Raw genomic sequence first — 24,554 nt, forward strand, 5'->3', positions numbered from 1 at the left:
TCTCATTTACATTGAATCAAACTGAGTCATAACCATAATATTTTACATTTTTACTGGAACACAAAAAAGGGTTGATGCAACTGAGCTAAATAAGATTTGATAAGCCAACTGAGCTCAGATCTTCACAGAGGAAATGCATATCCATTAACAAAAAGAGAAAAGAAAAATACATACAATTAATACACGATTTGCAGTTGGGGGTGTGATCATCTCTCAACCCTTAAACCCTTAATTCAAGTCAGAGTGGTTGTTAACCCAAGAAATAATCCATCCAAATCCTACGCTAGCTAGTTATAATGGCTTATGATCCATGCAAGTAATGTAAGATCGACTGGGGTTTCATCATTTATGGAAGTTTAATTTATCTAAATAACTGCACCATCACTTCAAACGAAACAAATTAGCATCAAACCGAACGTGACATTGTTGGAAAAGGTAGGGAAACCTATACAAGGTTTGTACAGATATCCCATCATTTTCCTACCTTTTCCTTCAAACCAGACACAGCATAAAAGAAAAATGAATCACAAAACCACTAAAACAGTAAACCCAAATGATTGTAACGGGCTGAAAACCATCCTGCATTGTATTTTTGACATTTCTTCCCCTGTGAACCAATATTTAAAGTATTGACATGTATCAGTCAATTTTCATCGCTTTTGATTTATGGCATGGATGAAATTGGCCAAAATTGATCTTTATTCTGCTTGTATCGAAGATATAGATTAATACTCTAATGATATCCATGTGGTTATTTGTCATTAAATGTTAAAACAATTGATTATTGAAATTTATATATTTAAATATTAATTATATTGATTTTCTAAAAATTATGACATACCCATATCTTTGGGCCAGGCGACATATATGGAAAATATGCATATGATCTTAGGGTTCGTTTGGTTGCGGTTGGAATTGGAATGGGAATGGTCTATTTGACCACCTGTTTTGATTCTTATTCCCAAGGGAGGGGGAGGAAATGACCATTCCAATAGGAACGGTAATGAGACTCCGATTCCATTCAACCAAACAGTTGAAATCCAAATGGACCTTACCAATTCTGATTCCAAACCCCTATTCCCTCAAAGGGGGAATGCCATTCCAACAAGAATGGTAATGAGATTCCGATACTATCCAACCAAACAGTTGAAATCCGAATGGTCCATACCAATTTTGATTTCAAACCCCTATTCCCTCAAAGAGGGGAATGTCATTCCAACAATAATGGTAATGAAACTCCAATTCCATCCAACCAAATAGTTGAAATCCGAATGGATTATATCACTACCTCTATTCCTGTGAACCAAACAGACCTAACAAAGAAATGAAAATAAGACAAAAGTATTGATACAAGAACTTTAATTAAAAAATTAAATAAATTTCATATTATGGATTACAACAAAACCGTCTATAGAAGAATTGAACTCCCAAATAGGAATGGCAACGGGGCGGGGACGGGGACAGGGAGCGGGGATAACCTTGTAGACGATTATCCCCAACCCCGCTAATGGGGACAAGGTTATCCCCATTCCCCGTGATTCTTTATAATGCTAACCATTTTGTTTTTATTTTTTATTTTATTTAAAAAAATAAAAATAAAATAATTATTTACAATCATATTAAAAAATATTCAACCATATTTTTAAAAACATTAACACATAGATATATGTTTACATATTTACATATATAACGTATGCATACATATATACATATATATTAGTGGGGATCCTATGAAGTAGGGATTGGGGTCCCGCGGGGTGGGGAGTACTCTCCCCGTTCCCGCTAACGGTGATGAAGATTTCCCCATCCTCGTCCCTGCAGGGGAAAAATCATCCCCATCCTTACCCCATTTAGGATGAATCCCCACGAGAATCAGGGAAATGGAGAAAATTGCCATCCCTACTCCCAAATAAAAGTAGTTTGGTTTGGATAACTTTCCACTAGACCTGGCAATTGGGTTGTGTGGGTCGGAGTCGGGTTGGGTCAAGGTACTTCGGGTCGGGTTGAATTCCGGGTTGGGTTATCAAATGCTAGACCCTAACCCTAAATGTTCGGGTTAGGGTTGACCCATGGGTCAATTCGAGTCATTCCAAAAAATAATTGAAATTTAAAAAATTAAGAAAAATTACATGAAAAATGTCAAAGTAAAAAGAATTAACCTTAAAATTCTAAATATAAAATAAAAAATTTAAACATTTAACAATTTAAAAAGTAAATAATAAAAGTAAAAACTAAATAAAAAAAATTAAAGAGTGAAAACTTCTAACAATGCATAAATAATCCCAATTAGACTTGACAATCGGGTCAGCAAGTTGACCCATGACCCAACCCAATTTTTTACGGGTTAGGTCGGGTCGGTCATTTTCACATTTGGGTGGCTAAATATGAGACCCTAACTCTGTTTTCTCAGGTTGGATTGGGTTGGGTTCACGGGTTGGGTCAATTTTTTGCCATGTCTACTTTCCACTTCTATTAAAAAAATTACTCATAAAAAGCAAGATTTGGCTTCCGTGCCATATTGAAAAGAAGCTCGAATCTGCTACCCACACATACCCACAAGGCAATACACTGATGTGTTCACTCATGATAGATTGTGATTTTGTATCCAACCAATCAGAACTCTCACAAGCAACAACTTCCAAATCTCCTCCCAACAAAATCCTGTTCCAATCTGCTTTGAGTCAGGTGAAGACATTTTTTGGGTTTGCTTTTGGTCGGGTCAGCTATCAGGTCGGCAAAGGCTAGTCCCTTACATAGGTAAGAGTTGACCCATGGGTCATATGATTCAATGGTTCAATCACCTATCAATTAGACTTTGACCAAGTCAATGCTTATATATATATATAGGTTTAATCATTCAACTCAAATGGTTTGAATGATTCAATTATTCGAGTCAACATCAATTTGAAAGCGTTGGCTTTAAAATAGATGACCGGATGGTAACCGGGGCCCAATTCACCCCCACTGGCTCCTTTTCAGTTAAGGTCAGTTTGGGTCACCTTCTAGTTCGGGTCACTAAGATAGGAGACCCTATCCCACCTTTTTGGGTTGGGCTCACAGGTAGGGTTGAATTTTGGACAGGTGGAGATGTTCTTGAAGTGCGATTGGGCATCCATGCTTAGGAGTAACTTAGGCGGGTCCAACCTGAGCCCTGGGATTAGGTCTAGTTTCCAAATTCAAGCTTTTTAATTTTTCGGATTAAACTCAGGCCTAGTCTTTAGATAGTTTTAGCCCAACCCAAGGTCAGCACAATTATGTATATATATCAACTTTTAGTGTAAAATGATAGACCAATCCGAACCCGACTCAGTTCCAATCCCAATCCGAGTGCATCAAATTTTAACACAGACCGGGCTTGCATTGGATAGTTAACTTAAGCCTTAACCTCATGCCTAGGCCAAGCCCAGGCTTTAGCCTCTTGGGTTGGGGTTGGGGTTGGGCCTGGGTTTACCTAAACCCGACCCAGCCTGCCCGGTTTGCACCCATAGGCCATAGTCTCGATTCTCGCCGTCTCGCGCGGGGAGTTTACTATTGGGCTGGAACGAGCCAGCGGCGACGTACGGAGTCAGAGATTGATCAACTGGGAATTACTGTGGATCCCCCCTGTTATGTTTCTCTATGATAACTAGCCAGAAAGAAAACTTCTCTGTGTCCTGTAAATTTTTTTACTCAAGTGAGTCCCCTGTAACCCTGTTAAGTGTTTGTTAACTACCCAAAACGAAAAAAAGAAACGGTCGTAACTTCTATCTCCCGGAAACTTCCCTCCCCGACGACTCAGTGCCGAAGTCAATAACAATCACGCATCAGTTCACGCGTTTACTCTGCTTCTAGTACTGTTCTACAACCAAAAAACACATCTCAGAACATTCAGCAGAGAACAGGATTTCAGCCTTGTTCTTCCTTTTCTTTGCGTCTGTTTCTGTGCTTTTCTCCCTGGTTTATCAAAGCTTTGTTTCCAAACTCGCCACTGTTCACTCTCTGAATTTCTTATACGATGTATGTTATGCTCGTCCAGTGTTCCAACTGCCGGGCGGCACTGCAGCTCCCGCCGGTCGCCAACATGATTCAATGCACCATATGCGGAGCCATCACCAGCACCCTCCACCCCTTTTGCCTTTCTCCTCCGCATTACCATAATTACCATTACATCCCCCCTTACCCGCCTCCTCCACCCTACGGCGGCGTCCCTCCGCCCCTTCCTCCTCCGTCTCTCCACATCCCCAAGAAAGCGGTCGTATGTGGCATTTCGTATCGCAACACCCAGCAACAGCTTCTTGGCCTCATCAACGACGCCCAATGCATGCGCCACCTCCTCATGAAAGAATTCGACTTCCCGGAATCCTCCATCCTCATGCTCACAGGCAAGACTCAAAATTGAGTTGATTCTTGTTTCTAGTCCATATATGATATATCTACTGCTGCAATGCAGTTCATATCACTGGTCTGCTCTTTGTGATCTCTTTTCTTTTTTCATTTTTTATTTTGGTATTCAGTTACAAAGGCATCTTGTGCTCTCATTAACCTACTCCCTAAGAGAGTTTCTAATTGAAGTTATGCCATTTCTCGCATTAGCATCCACAAGGTTGTCCAAGACCCCAAGCTTCCTACTTAGCTGTGCTTCAAACACAGTTAATCTGGAGCCACATTCTTTAGCTGGTTAGGACAATGTCTCAATTAACAGGCATTTGATTTAACTCTTCTTTCATTTAAAAGTAGTGAGTATATATATTAAAAGAAAAAATAAAGGATACCATCCCCTGTATTCAAGGGTTGGATTTGTCATTGATAAATATATATATATATATATATATATATATATATGTGTGTGTGTGTGTGTGTGTGTTGTGTAATATATTAATAGAAATAATCAAGGGTACCATCCCCTACACATAAGGATTGAACCTGTCATTTTTAAATATAATTAAATCAAAATTCTTATGGTTGAATTTCATATTGATGATTGAGAATACAAATGTTGGATTCAAATGTAGACTATGACTTGTAACCAAGGAACCATGTGTTACCAGATAAAGAGATGATGGAAGCCCAAAACTGCTTCAAAAGTGAAAACAATGTAGATGACAAACTAGATTAAGCTATCATACTTGTCCTCCCTGATTAAATAATGAACTCTTTATTATTGAGAAATGCACCATATATGGGATCAATTCAAATTTAAGTGTCTTGTACGAAGTTCTGCCTCTGTTAGGTTGGAGAAATGCCTCTACCTTTATACCAGGATAGTGTTCTTTTGTGATCATGATAAAATGTCGTATATTGGAAATTTGTGTTTTGTTTTGTTTAGGCTCTAATTCTACCAGTTTATCTGTTTCTTTCAAACCTTCTCTGAGCCAAGTTATAAAATGGTAGATCAATTAAATTTTGGCTTCAACTTCAAAATCCATGAACCGGCACATCTCCGGTGATTAATATAACTTGCCCTATTTTCACTCAAAAGAGTTGTCCATTTTTTTTCTTACCGCAATCTATTTCAGAGACTCCTCCATGGTTGGTACCCTACATTTCAAGAGGTGAAACTATTCTTTTGGGCTTCCATATCTACAGTGCTGCATTCTCTTGGGAGTTATCACATACTGATAAGTGGGAAAATCATGGCATAATATCAATGCATGCTTGGTATATTGTCTTGATTAGACTCCCTAGCATAGAGATCACTCTGCTGATTTCCCTTCATGGAGGTTAATTTGTATAATACTAATTAATCAACCCAACCTTTTTCTAGTGTTTTTTTTTTTTTTTTTGTAAATATGAAGAATACATACATACAAACACATACACAGAGAAAATTTTATTATCTTCATTTACATAACTGTTTTTTCTTTGTGACAATCTGTTTTCCCTTCTAGGAATTTTCTCTCAAGGATGATTAGAGGGTAAGATGATCTTCCTTGTTGCATTACTTCCTTTTTAAGTTTATTTTGCTTATGAAGAATGAAATTGTGCTAAATTTCCTATTGGTGTATGGATCTTCTTATATGCTTCCTACTCACAACCTTAACAATTTTCTGGAATCTGACCTGCAGAAGATGCAACTGAGTCATACAAAATTCCAACCAAACGAAACATGATGATGGCATTGCATTGGCTAGTACAAGATTGTCAACCCGGAGATTCTCTGGTATTCCATTTTTCTGGCCATGGCTTACAGCTGGTGAACAATAATGGAGACGAAGTTGATGGCTATGATGAATGCCTTTGTCCTCTAGATTATTTTAGTGAAGGAATGATTGTTGATGATGAACTAAATGCATTGATTGTCAGACCGCTTCTTCATGGGGTGAAGCTGCATGCAATAATAGATGCTTGCCATAGTGGAACTGCACTAGATTTGCCATATTTCTGCAGAATGGACAAGTCAGTATTTCTTTGCTTACTAGTTTTGGTTGATGGCTGGGTTTGTAAACATGGACGCCACATTCCAATGTTCACTCAATCCTACTTACTAATTATATTTCCTTTATTAGTGCAGGAGTGGGAGGTATAGGTGGGAAGATCATAATCCTCCATCAGGAGTGTGGAAAGGTACAAATGGTGGAGAAGCAATCTGCTTTAGTTCTTGTGATGATTACCAAAAATCTATTGACACTATGGTAAATGGAACAATCTCCGATTAGGCATTTCCCCCCTATTTTACTCCCAGTTCCATTGTTATCTAATTGACCAAGCAATCAATTAAAGCTAATGTTTCAAATGAACAGGTTCTATCAAAAACTACTTATACGGGTGCCATGACTTATGGTTTCATTCAAGCAATTGAGCGCGGACACCGTAATACATATGGGAGCATACTAAATTCAATTAGGAGTACTATTGATGATATGGGTAAGGATGGTGGTGGTGGTCGAATAACATTTCTCTCGAATTTTCTCACAGGAAGCAGTCTCAATGGCAGGGTGAGACAGGTATCAGTTCCCACCACCAAAAATCTTGTTAATTACCACATTGATACTGACCTAGAATTAGGCATCATGTGAACATGAGCTTGCTTCACACACAAACAGTTGCACAATGGGGTGATCTTTCTTGTTACAAATTGATTTATAGGCCTTTTGTTTTTCATTTGTTACAGGAGCCGCAGTTAACAGCCAGCAATCAATTTGATGTGTATAACAAACCTTTCTCCTTATGACCCATACTCTCTCTCTCATGACCTACAGAGTTCTGATTCCAAATTGTATTACATTGTTCTGTGAAACTTGTAATGTCTAAATATTGGAAGATCCCTCTTTTTTCTTTCAGACTGTCACATCTATACAAAGAAGAGGACTTTTCCCACTATAATTCAACTTTCTACTCAACCCTCAATCATTACATTAAACATGCCTTGTATTGTGGAATTTTTTCCTCAATGACTGGTCATTTCTAGTGCAAAATGGAATGAAAAAACTGGTCCATGTCAGATCCCTAACAACTAGATATTATGTTTATGAGTTGGTTCTCAACAAGTTAATGTATTGGCTCACTTAAAAAATAACCTTGTCAAATAATATGATATATCCGTACTAATGTTTTCAAACCACTGTTGATCCAGACAAATGAACCATTTGAACCTTTTCTAAAACCCTGAGTCTGGTAAAAACCGTTAATCTGGTAAAAAACCATCCAAACCGGGCAGTTGAACCATTGACCTGTTGATCACCGGACAGTTCAGAACCCAGCAGCAAAACAGTTCAGCCTCATGGAGACATTACCCTGCTCTTACTGTGGTTTTTAATATTTTTTCTAAAACAATTGTAAAATTTAGCTCACATGTAGATTGTGCGTGTTTTCCTTCCCTCTCCGTATTTTCAATTTTCTCTTTTTATCTTTTCTTTCCTTGACAAATGACCAGTCACTAGTCACTATGGTCATCTCTCCTAACTTGCTTCCAATTCATAGAATTCGTACCAGCTCTCTTCCACTCCAAAAACCATTTTTTCCTTAATCTTCTGTCTCCTGTGTCTCCTACTTTCTCTCTCCCCGGAAGCCTGCTCTTATATATTTCTTTATATTTACTTGTGCATTCGTGCACATGCACAAGTTCTACTAGTGCTTATCTATCTATCTGTATTTTCAAAGACGTGGCTATCTATCTAACTAACTAGTTTCAAATTAAAGAGGAACCAAACGGGTCAGCTATCCAACACAATCCATTCAGAATTGACCTTCAATTAACACTAGATTAAGGGAGTGTTTGAACTACAACACCAAAGCTGTAATCAGACCGGATACAAATACATCCACATTCAATCCGTCCACGTTCAATCCGATTAGCAAATCTCCTACGATCCAAAATTTGATGACATACTCGAATCAGATTTGGATTTGATTAGCATCTTCCTTGTTATGCCTGAAATGCAAAAAAAAAAAAAAAAAGGAAGTTTAAAAATAATTACTTTTAACTCAACACATGTTATAAGTTTTATGTAATTGCATATAATATAAACATATATATATAATACAAGGCGTCAAAAAAAAAAAAAAACAATAATAGATATATAGAGCAGCCTAGTGCATCCACCAATACGGGGTCTAGGGAGGGACAAATGTATGCAACCTTACCCCTGCTGTTTCTATTTCCAGGATTTGAATCCTGATCAACAAGGTCACAATGAAGCATAATTTAACACATGTTTAGTATATTATAATACAAAGGGTAACCCAGTGCACGGGGCTAGGGGTGTCAATTGGACTGGATTTGGTCCAATCTGGTCCAGGTCCATTTACAAATGGATTGGACCAAATCCGGTCCATATCTCATACAAACCGAATCCAGTCCAGTCCACTTGAAATGCAAATGGATCGGATTGGACCCAATCTGGTCCAAATTAAATGTTTTCCTTAGAAAATATTTTGGTTGCAACTAAAATAATGAAGAAAAACAAAATGTTTTCCTTAGAAAATAATACTCAATAAAGAATAGATTTTTCCTAATTTCTCAGAAAATAAACAAAATGTTGTCAATGCATATGTACAGTTACTAAACAGTTTTAAGACAATTAATCTGGCCATTCACAAGTCCATCAGTTTTGAGTGAAAGATATCACCACAAAGGCAAAAGCATCCATTTGCAGCGGGGAAGGCCTGAATACCCAAGCCATCTACAATGACAGGACATGCCTGAAAACAAGAAATCCACCTCAGATCAAATACCCACATACTGAGTACACAGAGAAGTTAGAGATAGCTTCAGTAACTTCCTCATTCTCCTCGCCCAACCAACGCACCCGACTGTTACAGTTCTCCAGCAAGTACAGTTGCAAGCTCCTCTGTTTTACCTCTAGCATGCTCAGCATCCTCAAAGGCAAGGCCATGGCCAAGTGTTCAAACTTTGAGTCCATTGTAGCTCACCTATGGAGAGCAAGATCCAAAGCAGTGTTTGATGACCCAGATGAGACTTCGACCATTCTGTTTGTAGTGGACATAAGGTCCAAGATATCTCCCCCTTTACCACATGGGTTCACAGGAAATGTTGTTGTCACAGCTTTTGCCAGTGCAAAGGTGGTGGATCTAGCTGAGAAGTCATTCTCCTTCTGTGTGGAGCAGCAATATACAGAGTATGATTTCCATCTACAAAGGTTCCCTTAGCATCATTTCGATTCCATACCTACAGCTGAAATATTTATTGATTCCATTGAGTGAATACAGATTTCATCAGATATCCCAATAAAATAATCTACAACTCTGAGGTTGAAAAACATAAACCCTCATGTTTTGTTTTGATTTATTACTGCATTCTAGCTTTTGTTTCATTTTTTGATAACAAAAATTGTTTGAAGTTGGTTTTCTTCCAATATATGTAAGAAACTTTCTTTGATAAGTTTGGTGGATTTCTGACCTAGTAGCAAATTTCTTTTACAGCACCTTGAGCAATAACCAAATACATATGGAATCTGGTTAAAGTTTAGACTCTAGACGTAAACTGACCACCGGAGAGAAACCACCGCCAGAAGTACTGTCGGAGTTCAAGGAATATCATCGCCGGAGGGAAACACCACCATCGGAGAGAAACCACCGCTAGAAGTACTGTCAGAGTTCGAGGAATACCACTGCCGAAGAGAAACCTTCTTCTTCGTTCGATTGCCGGAGGGAGCGGTGGAGGTGTACTGGCGTAGAGCGCTAGATCTTCGAAGAAAATTTGGGAGAGAACTTCAAACAAATGAACGGACCATTTGATTCAAAGGTTTTGTCTATATTCGGTCCGTATTATATATAGACTATTCATATTCAGACCGTTCCGCGTCCATATCATTTTTAAAACCATCTAGTCCGTCCATATCACTTCCGATTCAGACGGTGTCCAACCCAAAACCGGTCCATTGACACCCCTACACTGGGCTCCTGCCAATGTGGGGCCTAAGGAAAGACAGATAAAAGCAACCTTACCCCTGTAAATATAGAAGGGCTGTTTCCAAGACTTGAACCCCAATCACCAAGTCGCAATGGAACAATCCAATTGTATAAAACAAAATTTTAGGATGTGGTTTATAGGAGAAGAATTTCTTCGGGGGATTGCAGTCCAAAAATCCTTTTTTTTTATGTTTTAATTGCATTCGATCCGATACAGTGACCATGGGCATCAACAAAGTTACTCATTAATAGGCAGTGAAACAAGCTGGCCCAGTCACTATCACGTATAACTCTACTGCTAAAAATCATGTAAATATTTTTTATCATCGATGAATGCTGATGTTTGAAAAAAAATGAACACTATTTATTTGTTTATTGTTGCTTTAACAGACTGAGATGGGGCCCCTCCATGTCAATACTCTCGACACGGGTTTGATCCTTGGTAAGTAATCAGTAATCGTTGGTGTTGGCTATCCTGGGTTCTGTTGCTTGACAACGACAAACTACCAAGATTACATCGGAATTCTCAGGTAGGTAGGTTGAAATTGGATAGGCAGGCGTCTTGTAGAAAGACAACGTATCTCTCAAAACCCAAATGGAGCAAAAATGCAGCAGATGTCAAGGTGCTAGTGTATTCTATAATCTATTGGTTAGTTTAAGAAAAGAAAAGATAAAAAACTATATGTGTGAAGTAAAGCCACGCCACCTGCCACCATTTTGTATGCTCAATTGGACCTTGGCCATTTAAGAGAGCTATTGAAGAAAAATAATAATAATAATAGGCCATGGCGAAGAATTGATCCAAATATATACCCCCGAGCAAAACCCAGAAGGCCCCTAGAGCCTAGACATGGATTTCTTCTTGCCATTTTTACAATGGTTGGTACCGTCGTCACCGTCCTCTAAAGAAATGCATCCAACTTTTTACTTGATTTTTTTGGATCTGGGGGTCGAAAATCCTCTAACCGTAAATTGGATCGGATCTCATTCCAGATCGACTCTCCTTTCTCTACTTTCATTATCTCAAGGGTGCAGCCAAGAACCTCTGACGCAAGACCAATCTCCAGAAGGCGCCCTGGTTCTTCTCCGCCTTCATGTATTACCCGTCCAACCTCTCTCAACGGAATTACGTTCTCTAAGATCGCTTTGGCAAGGATGCCGCCAAGAAACTCAGCTGCTTTTGGGGCATCCGTAATGTAGTCCTCCAGCGTTGCCAGAACAGATTCGAACCTGATTTATACAAAATCAAACACCAATAAGATGGAGGATATTCAAGTTTAAGAGGCCAAGTTAACCAATTATTGGTTTATCACTATCAAATATGGGACTTTACCCTCTGATTAGTTGAAGTTGAGTCAATAAGCCGTCCCGAGGCTTGGTGAGGTTCACCAGAAGCTTGGCTAAAAGATCCCTCTCCATATCTTTTCTCTCAAAAGAATCTGTAACCCAGATTGAAATCATTGATGGATAGAAGCTTGGGGCATTCAGGTCCTTGATGCATAAAGCCACCTCTTTCTCATCCTTGGCACTGAAAACAAAAACCAGTATACTTTTAGCATATAAATTGCAACGGCAATAGAAGAATCTATTACTCACAAAGGGTATACCTACAACATGCTGTTCTCTTTCTGTATATGTATAACTTGAACAAAACTTGCAAAACCTTTCAAAATATTCATTGCAGAACAAAAAATAGGTGGTTCTGAATGTCATTTGGACATGGCTGCCCCCATTTCACAAAGTGGTATCTCAATTCCATGGCAACCAATTGTCATTAGGATAGGTGGTTCTGAATATCATTAAGACAAGTGGCAAGTCAATTGTTCAGGACAAATAGGTCAAGGAAATGTCATTAGGAGAAAACCACCTTGTTCTGAATGCAGTATAGGGAATCCAGAGCAATTATGTATAGAGGGGTGTTTAGAAAAGATGAGTAGCTGTTATAACTAGCTATGTTTTCAGGTAGGTCATTGGAATGTTATTAAAGAATTACAAGCTATTATTTTGCATGGGCTTTAGGCTTGAGAAAGCATCTAATTTCAGAAATTTGGTCGTGAAAGGCAATTCAAAAACAGTAGTGGGATGGGTTTAGAGGCAGCAGCAATGCAACATGGCAGTGTGTAAGTTTAGCAAGGGCAATTGCCATCAGTGTAGCTTAGGTGCAACACCCAAACAGACTAGCAGATGAATTACCTAAGAGTGGTGTTAATAGAACATTTTTGGACAGCTGTAAAATGAAATGTTGCAGATTTATTCACTGCAATGTTGCAGATACCATTTTGGCGTCTTTCCTCTACATTCAACATTACAAGAATCTATCCTTTTGGCTGTTCTTTGCCTGTGAGAAAAAAAATAAAAGACCTAATATTTTATGGAATATTATAGCATTCACTGTTTGCTGGGGTGCATGGGGGTTGAGGAAAGATGCCCAAATGATATCTGCAACACTGCAGAGAATAAAAGCTAAGAGCGGTGCTATTTACAATTTATGATCTACTATCCACTCAAGTTAGAACCCCTTTGACTGTTCTCTCTCTAAGGAAATTAAATAAAGAGAAAAGTTAACCTTGTTGGAGGTTAAAAATTTTACTTGAAGACTGCAAGAGTCTAGTTCAAGAAGCTGGACTAGCAGCGAAGTTCAGTCATATCCACAGTTAAGGCAATAGACAAACGAACTTGCTAAACAATAAAGGCCAAGTTCATCCATTTAAATGAGAAATAACTTTCCAAAGGATCTTGTCAATCTCTGTCTTGCTGACCTGTGGGGAGCTCCCTCCCCTATGGTTCAAGTTATCAGCAAGTGAGCTCACATATTTATTGGTGAACTTGCCACTTGCTTTCCTTTCTGACCTATTTCATCTTATTGTTCTTGATAAGATGGGGCATCAAGTTTTTGAATAACTTGAGTGGGTAGTAGTAGATCATAAATTGTAAAATGAAAAAATAAATGTGACCACAGAAACCTATATGGAAAGGTAATGGAAAAGCTAACAAAGAATTTTCAAAAGGGATTAAGTTCAGCATCGGGTTAAGGCAATAGGGTCAGATTCTGGATTGATATTCAACAAGGATAACAGTTCATTAAAGGAAATTTTCCTTAGCTATACAACATATACAAGGACAGCAATGGACTTGTTAAGGATAATTATGAAAGAATCGATGACAGAGCTCTTCAGAGGCCTTTGTTTAGAAGGCTCCTGAATGACTGAAAATATCCTTTAAAGGAAATCTGATTAGGAGGGGAGTGGAGAAGCAAAGGGACACCTGATTCTTTGTGTATTGAGGCCACAGAGAATGCAAATCACTTGTTCATCTCAGTGTTTTAAAAGCGCAAGGTGCAAAAAAGGCACAGGGGTCAATTTGCGCCCGAGGCAAGGCACAAGGCGAGACGTGCACCTTTTTGAAGCAAGGTGCAAAAATTAAAAAAAAAAAGTCAAATTTCAAAAAATATTAAGCATAATATTAATAAAAATTTTAAACTTAAAATTTAAAATAAATGTTTTAAAAACCTATTATCTAAAGTTAAAATACATAAACATAACATGTAGAGCGTATTCAAATGAAAATTTAAAAATAAAATCGAACATATAAAACATTTTCAAGCATTTAAAACCCGCAATCTCTTTTTTTCCTCAATTGCATTACTTCAAGTAGCTAATGTGATGTAAAACATATTACATTCCCTATTTTACGAGACGCCTTTGTGCCACGCCCCTTGAGGCAAGCCCAAACAAGTCCATGTTAGGGTCTTAAATTCTTAATTTTGACACAAAAAATAATGAGTTTATAATTTTAATTGCCTTCTAAAAGGATATTTTATTAAGATGAATGAATGAACATTAGCAAATTGAGGCGCATGCCTAGGCACACTAAGCGTGCACCTTTTGAAAGTGTTGCGCCTAGGACCTGGGTGAGGCACCTACCCTAAAATGTGCCACGCAAGCCTTAGACGCGCCTTTTAAATCACTAGTTCATCTATTGCAAACTCTTCCATCTTGTGGATGTGGGTGAAACTAGTGTTTTAAAAGGTACATCTAGGCGCACAAGCGAGGCACATTTAGGGTAGGCGCCTCGCCCAGGTCCTACGCGCAGCCCTTTCAAAAGGCGCATGCCTGGTGCACCTAGGTGTGCGCTTGGTGTGCCTTGCGCCTCAGTCTAGGCGTGCACCTTTTGAAACTTTGAACTTTTTGCGATGAATAAATGAATAGAATTACCAAATAGGGGGTTCTTAAAGCTTCGGTGAGCAAGCAATAAAATCATTATTTTTTGTGTGAGAACTAAGAATTTAAGACCTAACGTGAATTTGTTTGGGCTTGCCTCGAGAGGCATGGTACAAAGGCAACTCGTAGAGTCAGGAATGTAATATGTTTTACATCACATTAGCTACTTGAAGTAGGGCAATCGAGAAAAAAAAGAGATTGTGGGTTTTATATGCTTGATTTTATATTTTATATTTTATTTTTAAATTCTCATTTGAATATGGTTTACATGTTATATTTATGTATTTTAATATTAGATAATAGGTTTTTTAAAACATTTATTTTAAAATTAAAGTTTATATTTTTATTAATATTATGTTTAATAATTTTTTTTGCATTTTTTTAATTTGTTTTGGCTTTTTATTTTTAGCCTTTTTTATTAATTTTTATGCCTTGCTTAAAAAGGCGTACGCCTCGCCTTGTGCCTCAGGCACAAATTGACCCCTGCACCTTGCGCTTTTAAAACACTAGGGTGAAAGGCATTCTTGGAGTGATTGGCTATAACCCAGAATCAGTGGAAGATTTACTCGAGCTGACAGTTGCAGGGTCTCAGAAAAGAAATTGCTCCTCTTGTGGTACTTTTGACTATTTAGAGTAAAGGGAACCCAAGGATTTTTTATGTGATATTACCCAAAAATTACATGTGTATGTATATATACACATACACACACACACACACATAGATATCTTACATACCTGGACCGGGCCCGGCCCAGTCCAGCCAATGGTCTTACTTAGTGAAAAATGAGGCAAATATGAATAAGAGGATAACTTTTTTCTAAGCAATGCTTAGTAAAGGATCAAAATGAAGAATCAGAATAATAGAAAGAAAAAAAAAAAAGCTGCACCCATCACAGGGAAATGATATAAACAAAATTCCTTCTTCAAGTGACAAGCAGGGAAGAAAGGGTAGAGCTGGGGTGAATAGGGGATGGTCCTCCCAAAGTTTCGAAAACATCTTTTATATAGGTTGGGGCTGAAAAGAGGCAACCCCTTCCTAATAGTCACCCCCACAAGTTTTTTAATATTTATACAGTGTGAACCTACCCAGTAGAAACACCAAAGTCTACATGGTTGAAGCAATGAAACCAAGGCAGCAGGATAAATGACAGGATAATCCAAAACAGATGTCAAGACATGAGGATACCTGTAAAACTCTCTAATTGCTGCAATGGACATGTCTCGAAGACGTTCTTCAGGCCACAATTTTTCTGAAGCTTGCGAGCCAGCAGAAGATGCTGACATTTGTGTGGCAGGTGCTGCAGATCTATCAAATGAATGCTCCAGTGGTCTTAACTCCCGATTCCCTGAATATGTATTGCGCTCTTGTGAACTTGTTTGGTCATAAGCAGGTGGTCCCATGAACCTGTCTGAAATGTATCTTGGCATGAGTTCCTCCCTCGAATTATAATTTGTCCACTCAGATACAGGACCATAACCATTTGAACCAGCTGCCGTTCTTCTGGAGTCACCAGAACTAGGAAGAATATCAGGCACTGGAACACTGGAAATCAGTGGCTGTCCTCTGATAGACATAACCCTTGCAAGACCACCTTGGGGACCAAGAGTGATAGAGTCATCATCCATCTGCCTTTGTGACAAAGGAACTGACAATGTCCTGCTTTCATATGGATGCTTATCCTCAAACCGAACATCTTGGGCACCATATCCACGATTCTGAAATGGCAATGCTCGGAAACCACCCATTTGAGCATTTGGAGACAAGGTTGACCCTCGTGGGCCAAAATCCATGGGTTGCCCCCTTCTTCCTGAAGAACTAATTCCTGAACCACCACGAGCAAGTCTACTAGATTGTGCATGTCTTTCTTGGGCTGCATCCCTGTGCACTTCCTCAATCTTCTTTGGCCCCTCAACTTTTCTCCTCTGTTGCCATTTGTTCTTCCTCAGATCAATCGCATCCTTCAACATGAATCTCACTCTAGACGATAGCTTCATGTTGTTTGACAGCTGTATCATCATGTCAAAATATGCATCCATATGTTCCTTGGCCTTAGCATGATCTATCATTTCCCCAATTGTGCTCATTAGTTTGCATAAAGCTTCAACATCTTCCTCATCAGGATTCTGATGTTGACCAAGTAATTTCTTGATGCACTCATGCATTATTCTCTCAGTCAGCATCTTCTTCTTATACAACTCTCCAATCAATCTTATATTACCAAGCATCCGTCTTCGTGCCTGAATCCTTTTCTCCTCCCTCTCCTCTTCAGATAGTTTAGCATTACCTTCCCCAACTTTATCAGCTTCTGCCTGTTCCCTTTCCCCTCTCTCAAATTCCTCTTGGCACTTGTTAAGTAGCAATCTCTTAAAGGTGATCTTTTCATTGTCCTCGCTGAAATCAGGCAACTCACCAGCAAGATGATAACAGAAGTTTGCATACATTTCACAGAAAGTTGGTTCCATGAGGGCCTTATCAAAGATCTGTGAGATGACACCACGAAGTGTGACTGCATTGTCAATATTAACTTCTTTGACTTGCTCAAAAAGCTTTTCAAAGTTTTGGGGGGTTAGCTTGTTAAGTATAGCTTTTAATCGTCTATGCTTGCGGTCTTCTTCATCGGACACTTTACCCACCTCATACTTCTTGTGAGCTTTGTGCATTACCTGTAAAGGAGTCTGAGGCGAAGGAATCAAACCCTTTGGAATACCAGTTGCACGCTGCCACCTATCAGCATCAGGACTGTTACGTTGCATCCCTCCCTGAGGTGCAAAAGACTGCATTGGACCAGAGAGAATTCCACCAACATACTGAGGGGAAGGTTGGCCACGTGGGTTCCTTAAAACACCGTGAATGCCACCTTGACCTGGTCGAAAATTTCCAGCAGCACTTCCAGGACCAACATCCAAGCGCATGTCTCTTCCTGATGAGAAAGGACCAGGTGACTTGCTCCATTTGTCATCATCTCCCATAACACTTCCACGACGATCAGGCCTTGGTCCTCCAGAAGACCTATCTATAATTCTCCCAAAACCCTGATATGACTCACGATCAATAATGTGAGCTGTACCAACAGGAACACACAACAAAGCATCAGCTACATCAGATCCAATTTCAAAACCTACAGGAAGATCTTTACATTGCTCTGAAAATGTCAATAGAAAATCTCTAGAATATTTATTTTTTCCCATAACATCATTTCCATCTTCCTCTTGATGCATTGAGCCACCACAAACAAGCTTCCCACAATCTGAGGTTTTCAGTTTGAGTGTGGATACGTCCGCTGCATCTTCCCAATCATCTGGTTCAGCTTTACTTTGACCATCTTCTTCATGTGCTATAGCATCCTTCTCAGTGCCATCTCCTGCATGTGCCTGCTTCAAATAAACACTGGGAGTACTCTCTGCAGTCTCTGAAGAAACAGAAGTTTCTTGCTTTTCTTCTGGACCCTTATATGCCATGTAGAGATCAGAAGTTGTCCCAGCAGCATCTGCTATCTTAAGAATCTCTCTTCTCTTTTTCTTCCCCTTAGTAATACTCTTGACCCTATTCAATTCTATAACAGGTTTATCCTTGGAGACTGAAACTACAGCATAAACTGGGCCACCATTTGTATTCTCAATACCCTTTCGTTCAAGTTTTGCAGTCACTTCAGAGGAAACTTGAGTTGGAATAGGAGCTTGCTCCAGGTGGAATGTACCAGAATCTGTTGCAGAATCACCTTGACGATTGACACGTTCACCTCTAGTTGAAGAGGAATCCAAAGTTGAAAAGCTATCTTCACGAGAAACTGTTGATGAGGCAACACTAGAAGTTGTTGTTTCAACATTGATGGAATCAGACGTTGTTACTGAAGTTTGTACTAAATTATCAGTTGTTCTACCAGATTCCAAAACACACTTTGAAGAGTCTTCCTTTAACTCCTGCCCAGTATTAGACCCAATTTCAGTACCAAGATTTGTTTCTTTCAAACTGGAACCCTTCTGCTCAGTTTGTTTAGTTGTTTCCAGGGATTCTGAAGAACTATATCCTGCGTGATTTTCAAAATTGTTGTTACCTTGTTTGGTCACTTCAGGTAATTCAGTGCCAACACCAGATGTGTCCAATGGTTCATAGGATGATCCCTCACCAATTCGAACACTACTTATCACTGATTCAGAAGCATCAACATTCCCTGCATAACTATCAGGCACCTGTTCCCGTACTGTGTCTAATAATTCTCCAGAAGATTCTGATAAAGTTTGAGTTTCTACTTTACCTCCTACAGTTTCAGAAACTCCATCCCTCAAAATACTACGGTCATCTAATGGCAAAGAAGATGAACTCAAATATGATCCACCAACTTCTGAAGGAGGAGATTGAATATCCTTACGGTGTTGGGAAACTTCCCCAGAAACCCTTGATGAAGAGGACTCTGAGATACTAGCAAAATCAGAGGCATCTGCCTGCACCTAAGCCAGCATCTAAAAGTAAATAAAGCAAAACCAACAAAGAAAAAGGAAGAACTACAAAAACCACAAAGAACATTACAGTATGAAACCTGATTTTGGGGTTGAGAATGTCGCACGTCTTTCTTGCTCTGTCTCTTTTGATGGTCCTTGATAGAGTCTGACCTTCTAATGGTCTCTTTTCCTTTGCCTTCAGTATTGGTCATAGTGGACAAGGATTCCTCAGGAGAGGCAGCAGTAGCAGAAGAAAGTGGTTTCTGCACAGAAACAGAACCAAGTGAATTAGTAAGACTGTTTACCTGCTACATATAATGGAATAGAACATGATGTTTCAGAAAGAGATTTTGCCTGCTGAATGGAGTTCTCCAAACTACCATCTAAGTCCCTTTCTGGATGAACTGACCTAACTCCTATTGGTAGTCTCGAAGGTTTTGATGATTCAGATTTTCCTACAACAGGTGAAGTAATGGAAATTTTTGGTGTTTCACTTTTGCCAACTACAGTTGAAGATGATCCAACCTTTTCCCCAAGTGGACCAGAAGATGGCTTTACTGTCACTGGAACTGGAGCTGATGGAGCAGACGATGTTAATATAACAGTATCATGAGCATATTCCAACTTTGTTGGTTCAGTAGTGTTCTGCATCGGGGGGGAAATCTTAGTAGAATTAAGACCAGAAGTGTTCATAAATGAAACAGTTTGTGGACCCTGACCAACTGTATAGTTATATCTCGTTCCTGGAGAACCAGAAGTCATCTGACTAGTTGATAGAGGAAGAGATGTTTGAGTAGGGAAGAAGATGGGATTGTAAGAATTAGGTGGAATTGCAGAATAGTAGTTTATTTGATGAGGAGGATTAAAAGACGGAATGGGCTGGGATTGAGGTGTAACATTAGGATGAGACCTTGAGCCTGATGACCCACCATCTAAATAAGAATCTGTCCTTTTATCAAGCCTCAACTCTTCATGAGTTACAGGATTAGTAATCTTAACAGCTTTACGAGTACTACCAAATTTTCCAGCTTGCTGTTGTGTGAATTGAGGGGTAATCGCAATTCCCATACTGCTCAACGGAGGAGCTAGCTGATGACCCATCGGAGGAGTGAAAGCAAGGCTCTGGCCTTGATGCATTATCCCTTGAGGCTGCAATGGATGAGATTGAAGACTTGGAACAAACACCTGTTGTTGCACTTGAGAGACATTTCCAACTGGTAAGGTCATTGGCATTTGCAACGAAGTAGTGGACAAACCCTGTGACTGAATTTGTTGATTGGGTCCACCAAATTGTATAGGAACTTGTTGCTGTTGAAATGGCATTGGCATAGACATTCCAGTCATGGGAAGAATAGAAGATTTCTGTGTTGCCACGGTAGCAGGTGCAGATGGAACCTGAGCATGCATTTCCCTTTTGATCTGGGAAGAGGGATGGGACTCCCCAGCTTTTGACTGGCCAGCGCTACCCACGTCCTTCCTCGCTTGCTGCTTAGGAATAGAAGGAATTGGCATCGTAGGGGCAGCTCTAAAAGAATCATGCCGTGCCTGCATTTTAAAGAACTATAGTCTCAGACAAACAATGGCTAGCATCTCTTGATTCACATAATGGCTTCAGGAATGCTATACTTGATTTTCCAAATATGACCAAGTTATTAGGGCCTTATAATGTAAAAAACAAATAAAAACCATTTGTTGGTTGCTTCCACCTCAAAGAGCATAAATTACACCCAACTTTCACATAGCTGTTTCTTTCACAAGGTATTTATTCTCATATACATGGTAAGACACTTGCAGAGATGTTGCAGAGATTTTAGCAAAGTACTTGAGTCCCTTCACCCCCAATATTCACATTCATAATTACAACAGTTTTTTTTTTAATAATTTTTCATAATTACAATAGTTTACCACCCACAATTCCTCACCATGCAGTAAATTCCAGGCATATCATTTACCATTGAACCAAAAGAAAAATGATCATCTATTTGGACCTTGATGACAAGAACCAGGAGTTGGATCAAATCATTGGAGTCTATTTTGCATATGTATTATGATAATAGCCATACAAGTGGAGCAAAAAAGCAAACATTGAGATGGATGAGTGGGAAAACCAAAAAAGATAGATCAGAAATGAACACCTTTCTAGGAACCTAAGAGTATCCCCGGTAGGCGATAAAACAAGGAAAAGTAGACTAGGATGATTTGGCCATGTGCAGAATACATCTACATGAATATGATACGTGTATCAGTATGTCTGTATCATATGATATGATACGCGTATGTCTGTATCATACATCTACATGAATTCTGCACATGGTTGTCTGTATCATACAGACTACGCGTATGTCTGTATCATATGATATGTACTAGGATGTCTGTATCATACATCTACATGAATACATCTAGCAACATTGTTGTACTGTATGTCTGTATCATATGATACGCGTATCAGTTTTTGACCTTGCCAATATAGGAAATACTAGGAGTTACTGAATATGACCATGTTCAAACTTCAACGATTATAAGTTATATCACCAATTTGATCTTTGATACTCCAAACCACAGAAGGGGTGATACATTGCATGTTAAAGATTGCAAGTTGAAGCGTCCTTAAGAAAGGAGGCCATGACAAAAGGGGATGGGTTAAAGTAGTGAAAAATGATTCGAGGGCTCATAGTTTAATAATGAATATAGCAATGAATGAAACAAGTTTCATGTTAGCCTACCCCACATGATTGGGACAATGTTTAGTTAAGCAAGTAGTTGTACCATCAACTATTTTGGTGTATGATGAGACAATGACAAATGTTTTTAAGCAGTGCATTTGTGGTTGATATGTGGTAGGAGTGGGCGGAGGAGAAAGAAGGGTGAGATATTGGCATGATGTAAAGAGAAAGAAGAGGGAGAGTATTTAGTAGATCGGTTGTTTGGTGAATAAGTGAAATTCAATAGGGAGTGTGAACGCAAAAGTGGATAGAATATTAAGTGCATAATAGATCTGAAGTGTGGCTTTTTCTCTGAATCATGACTGATAAATATGTAATTGCATTTAATATATTTGCATCATAGTTCACTTGCAATCCTGTTTCGGGTCTGTATGATCAGTGAACCAAAACTGAACCAGGATATGTATGGACAGTTCTGGGCACTAAGGTTTGGATAGAAATCTTTTTTTTTTGGCGGGGGGGCAGGGTATAAAGCATCCCTGATATGAAAGTTATAACCACATGGCCTCTTCAGACATCACAAACCTGGTCTCTTTTCTGCTCATCCAAATTTGGGGGAGCTGAGCTTGTTCGAGCAGGTATCTGCAAGCACAAAGAGAAGTCATTTTTCTTTCCTCTATAAAGATTAGAATGAGGATAAAATAACAAACAATATGGAAAAGAAAATTGGAGAGGAAAGAAAGAATTAGTAAGTTGCATAAAATGCAAAAGAGAGGGAATTTACCTGCATCCCATTCATAAAACCAGGACTTATGGACCCAAATTGAAGAGGGAATGTCCTAGACACATCTGCAGGGAAATGCCGATGCAAAACACAACCAGTGTTGAGTTTAAAATAACATCATAATTTGGTCTCCTACAAGAAACTACTGGAATTTGAATCGGCAGTAACACAAATAAAATCTACTGGGGGACCGAGAAAATTATGATGATGCACAAGCAATCAGAGCCATACAGAAAAAAGGTGGACTTCGGACGATCTAGAGAAGAACTTTTATTATCCAAGGATAAGGTACAGACAGGGGAAGTCAAGAGGTACCTTTGGCAGGTGTTTTCGGTGCATTTGAATCGGAACCTCCAGAAGCCACCGTTTGAGATGATGGAACCTTTGGCACAGGTGCAGTTCGGGTACTTCTTGAAATAGACGAGTCAGTAGACTTCGAGGGAGCACTTGAAACTGGTGCATCTTGCACACCTATAACCCATTAGGAAAGAGAAAACGGAATCCATAAATTTGAAAAAGAAAAGAAAAGAAAGATGAACACCAATTCTCTCTTTCTTGTAAAGAATCTCCTTTCCATATTCTCAAAACAAGTACAGCAGTGGGAGCCGCAGATAAAACTACATACCATGTAATGGGGGTTGTACGCAGGCCCCATTTTGCACTGGACGGTCAGCAGAAGCATTGGATTCTGAATTTGCACTTCCCGCGCTCACCCTAGATTGACCTCCATGTCCATTGCTAGACTTCTTAAAACTAATAGAGGATACAGGCAACACCACACAACCGATAATACAAGGGGAAAAAAGCCCTAACCTTCCGATACAATTCTCTCGAAATCATCATTACCCACAGAGATGTCGAAGAATAACTAGAAAATAACGAAGAAAAAAACATAAAAGGGTTAAGTACCTTCGATTCGAAGACAACGAAGAAGATAAGTTACTCGAAGAAGAGGGTGGAGGGGCGGTCCCACCGCCGCCCTTCCCACCACCACTTGAGAAGTTCCTCTGCTGACCGGAGCTTCCGGATCGACCAGGCTTCCTTAACTGGGCCTCGCTCCTGTCAGACCTGGATTGATTGAGGGACATAAATCCAGACCCTCGTTTCTCCTTTTCTTTCTTCTGTTATCTGCACCCAAAACAAAAACCAAAGAAAAATCAGAAACAGATCCACCGATCAGGCCACAGAAACAATCAAAACACTGCCAAATCAACGCGCAAACCCTAAAAATCAGAATTACACTCGAACTGCCATGAAAGTTGGATAATTGCGAGATTACGAAATGAGGAAAAATAAAATAAGAGAATGTCGATTCGATTTTAACATTGGAGGGCTTGAACGACTTACCTAGAGTGATGAAATGGGAAAGACGAATAAAGATTAGGGTTTTAAAAAGTGCCAAACGGATGAAATAGGTTGGCGGGAATCATGGCGCTGCGGGAGAGTGAAGGAGAAATAGAAATAGAGACACAGTGAATGAACAAGACTCGATTCGGGTGTTTTTGGTATCAATGTGTTTTAGAGAGAGAAAGGGATGGAGAGAGAGAAAAGAGTGAAAAGGAGAGAGAGAATAGAGAGAGAAGGATTAAAAAACAAGGAAGAGAGAGAGAGAGTAACAAACCAACCTGCAAGACGGTCAAAAGTAGGTTTTTAAGGGAGAAAATCGAAGGGTTGCGCTCTTCGCTCTCTGGAGGAGTTTGATATCTCTCTCCTCTCTACCTAGGAGTTCTGTTTGTGTGAGGAGTGACGTTGGGCTGGGCTTCAACCGACTTTCTGCAGTAATTGTTGGAAATAACGGAGGTCGTTCGTGTAATTTTGCGCTATCAATCGAAGATTGAGGAAATAACACGTGGTTTATGGCTTTATGCTAAAAATACCCTCAAATCTTTTTTTTATTACCTGTTTACTTAGCTCTGCTCTCTAGAGAGCGCCTTGGTCGGGAGCCACCAGTCCAGATGCAACCTGGGTCCCGCTTAACTTGACACATATCAATGGCTTTTAGCCGTTAGATATTTGCATTTTTTTAGGATCTTTCTCATCTAAGTCCCTTTGTATCAAATTTTTTATCTTCCCCGTGTTTCGTATTGGGCTCAGGCC

The 24,554-nt window shown here is 39.3% G+C and overlaps 2 protein-coding genes and 1 long non-coding RNA gene across 10 annotated transcripts; 1 reads left to right on the forward strand and 2 right to left on the reverse strand.

The window, feature by feature from the left end:
• The first annotated feature begins 3,644 nt into the window (after nucleotides 1–3,644).
• LOC148880632 (metacaspase-1-like) lies at nucleotides 3,645–7,319 on the forward strand. The gene is made up of 5 exons (XM_088962600.1): nucleotides 3,645–4,361; nucleotides 6,045–6,375; nucleotides 6,491–6,611; nucleotides 6,720–6,923; nucleotides 7,091–7,319. Exons 1-5 carry the CDS (start codon nucleotides 3,995–3,997, stop codon nucleotides 7,148–7,150), a joined length of 1,083 nt encoding a protein of 360 aa, XP_088818726.1. The 5' UTR covers nucleotides 3,645–3,994; the 3' UTR covers nucleotides 7,151–7,319.
• An 811-nt stretch (nucleotides 7,320–8,130) lies between these two features.
• Nucleotides 8,131–9,553, reverse strand: LOC148880633 (uncharacterized). Its single transcript, XR_016104613.1, has 2 exons — nucleotides 9,048–9,553; nucleotides 8,131–8,350 (listed from the first exon to the last, which is right to left on the reverse strand). It is a non-coding gene; the product is annotated as an uncharacterized LOC148880633 (long non-coding RNA).
• Nucleotides 9,554–10,957: 1,404 nt separating this feature from the next.
• Nucleotides 10,958–24,212, reverse strand: LOC148880634 (eukaryotic translation initiation factor 4G-like). Of its 8 annotated transcripts, none has more exons than XM_088962603.1 (11): nucleotides 24,083–24,212; nucleotides 23,367–23,585; nucleotides 23,083–23,210; nucleotides 22,773–22,928; nucleotides 22,458–22,522; nucleotides 22,259–22,315; nucleotides 19,365–20,555; nucleotides 19,109–19,273; nucleotides 15,757–19,019; nucleotides 11,684–11,878; nucleotides 10,958–11,580 (listed from the first exon to the last, which is right to left on the reverse strand). In XM_088962603.1, the coding sequence occupies exons 2-11, from the start codon at nucleotides 23,543–23,545 to the stop codon at nucleotides 11,253–11,255; spliced, it is 5,727 nt and encodes a 1,908-aa protein (XP_088818729.1). In that variant the 5' UTR covers nucleotides 23,546–23,585; nucleotides 24,083–24,212; the 3' UTR covers nucleotides 10,958–11,252. The 8 variants fall into 8 exon arrangements, with proteins under 8 accessions (XP_088818729.1, XP_088818734.1, XP_088818733.1 ...); XM_088962608.1 differs by having other exon boundaries at nucleotides 22,773–22,919; nucleotides 23,083–23,171; nucleotides 23,805–24,168; XM_088962607.1 differs by lacking the exon at nucleotides 24,083–24,212 and adding an exon at nucleotides 23,805–24,079 and having other exon boundaries at nucleotides 23,083–23,171.
• Between the last annotated feature and the right edge of the window lie 342 nt (nucleotides 24,213–24,554).

Source organism: Nelumbo lutea, chromosome 1, assembly GCF_056320005.1.
Source record: "Nelumbo lutea isolate HS-2025 chromosome 1, American lotus-T2T, whole genome shotgun sequence".
Classification (NCBI taxonomy): Eukaryota; Viridiplantae; Streptophyta; class Magnoliopsida; order Proteales; family Nelumbonaceae; genus Nelumbo; species Nelumbo lutea.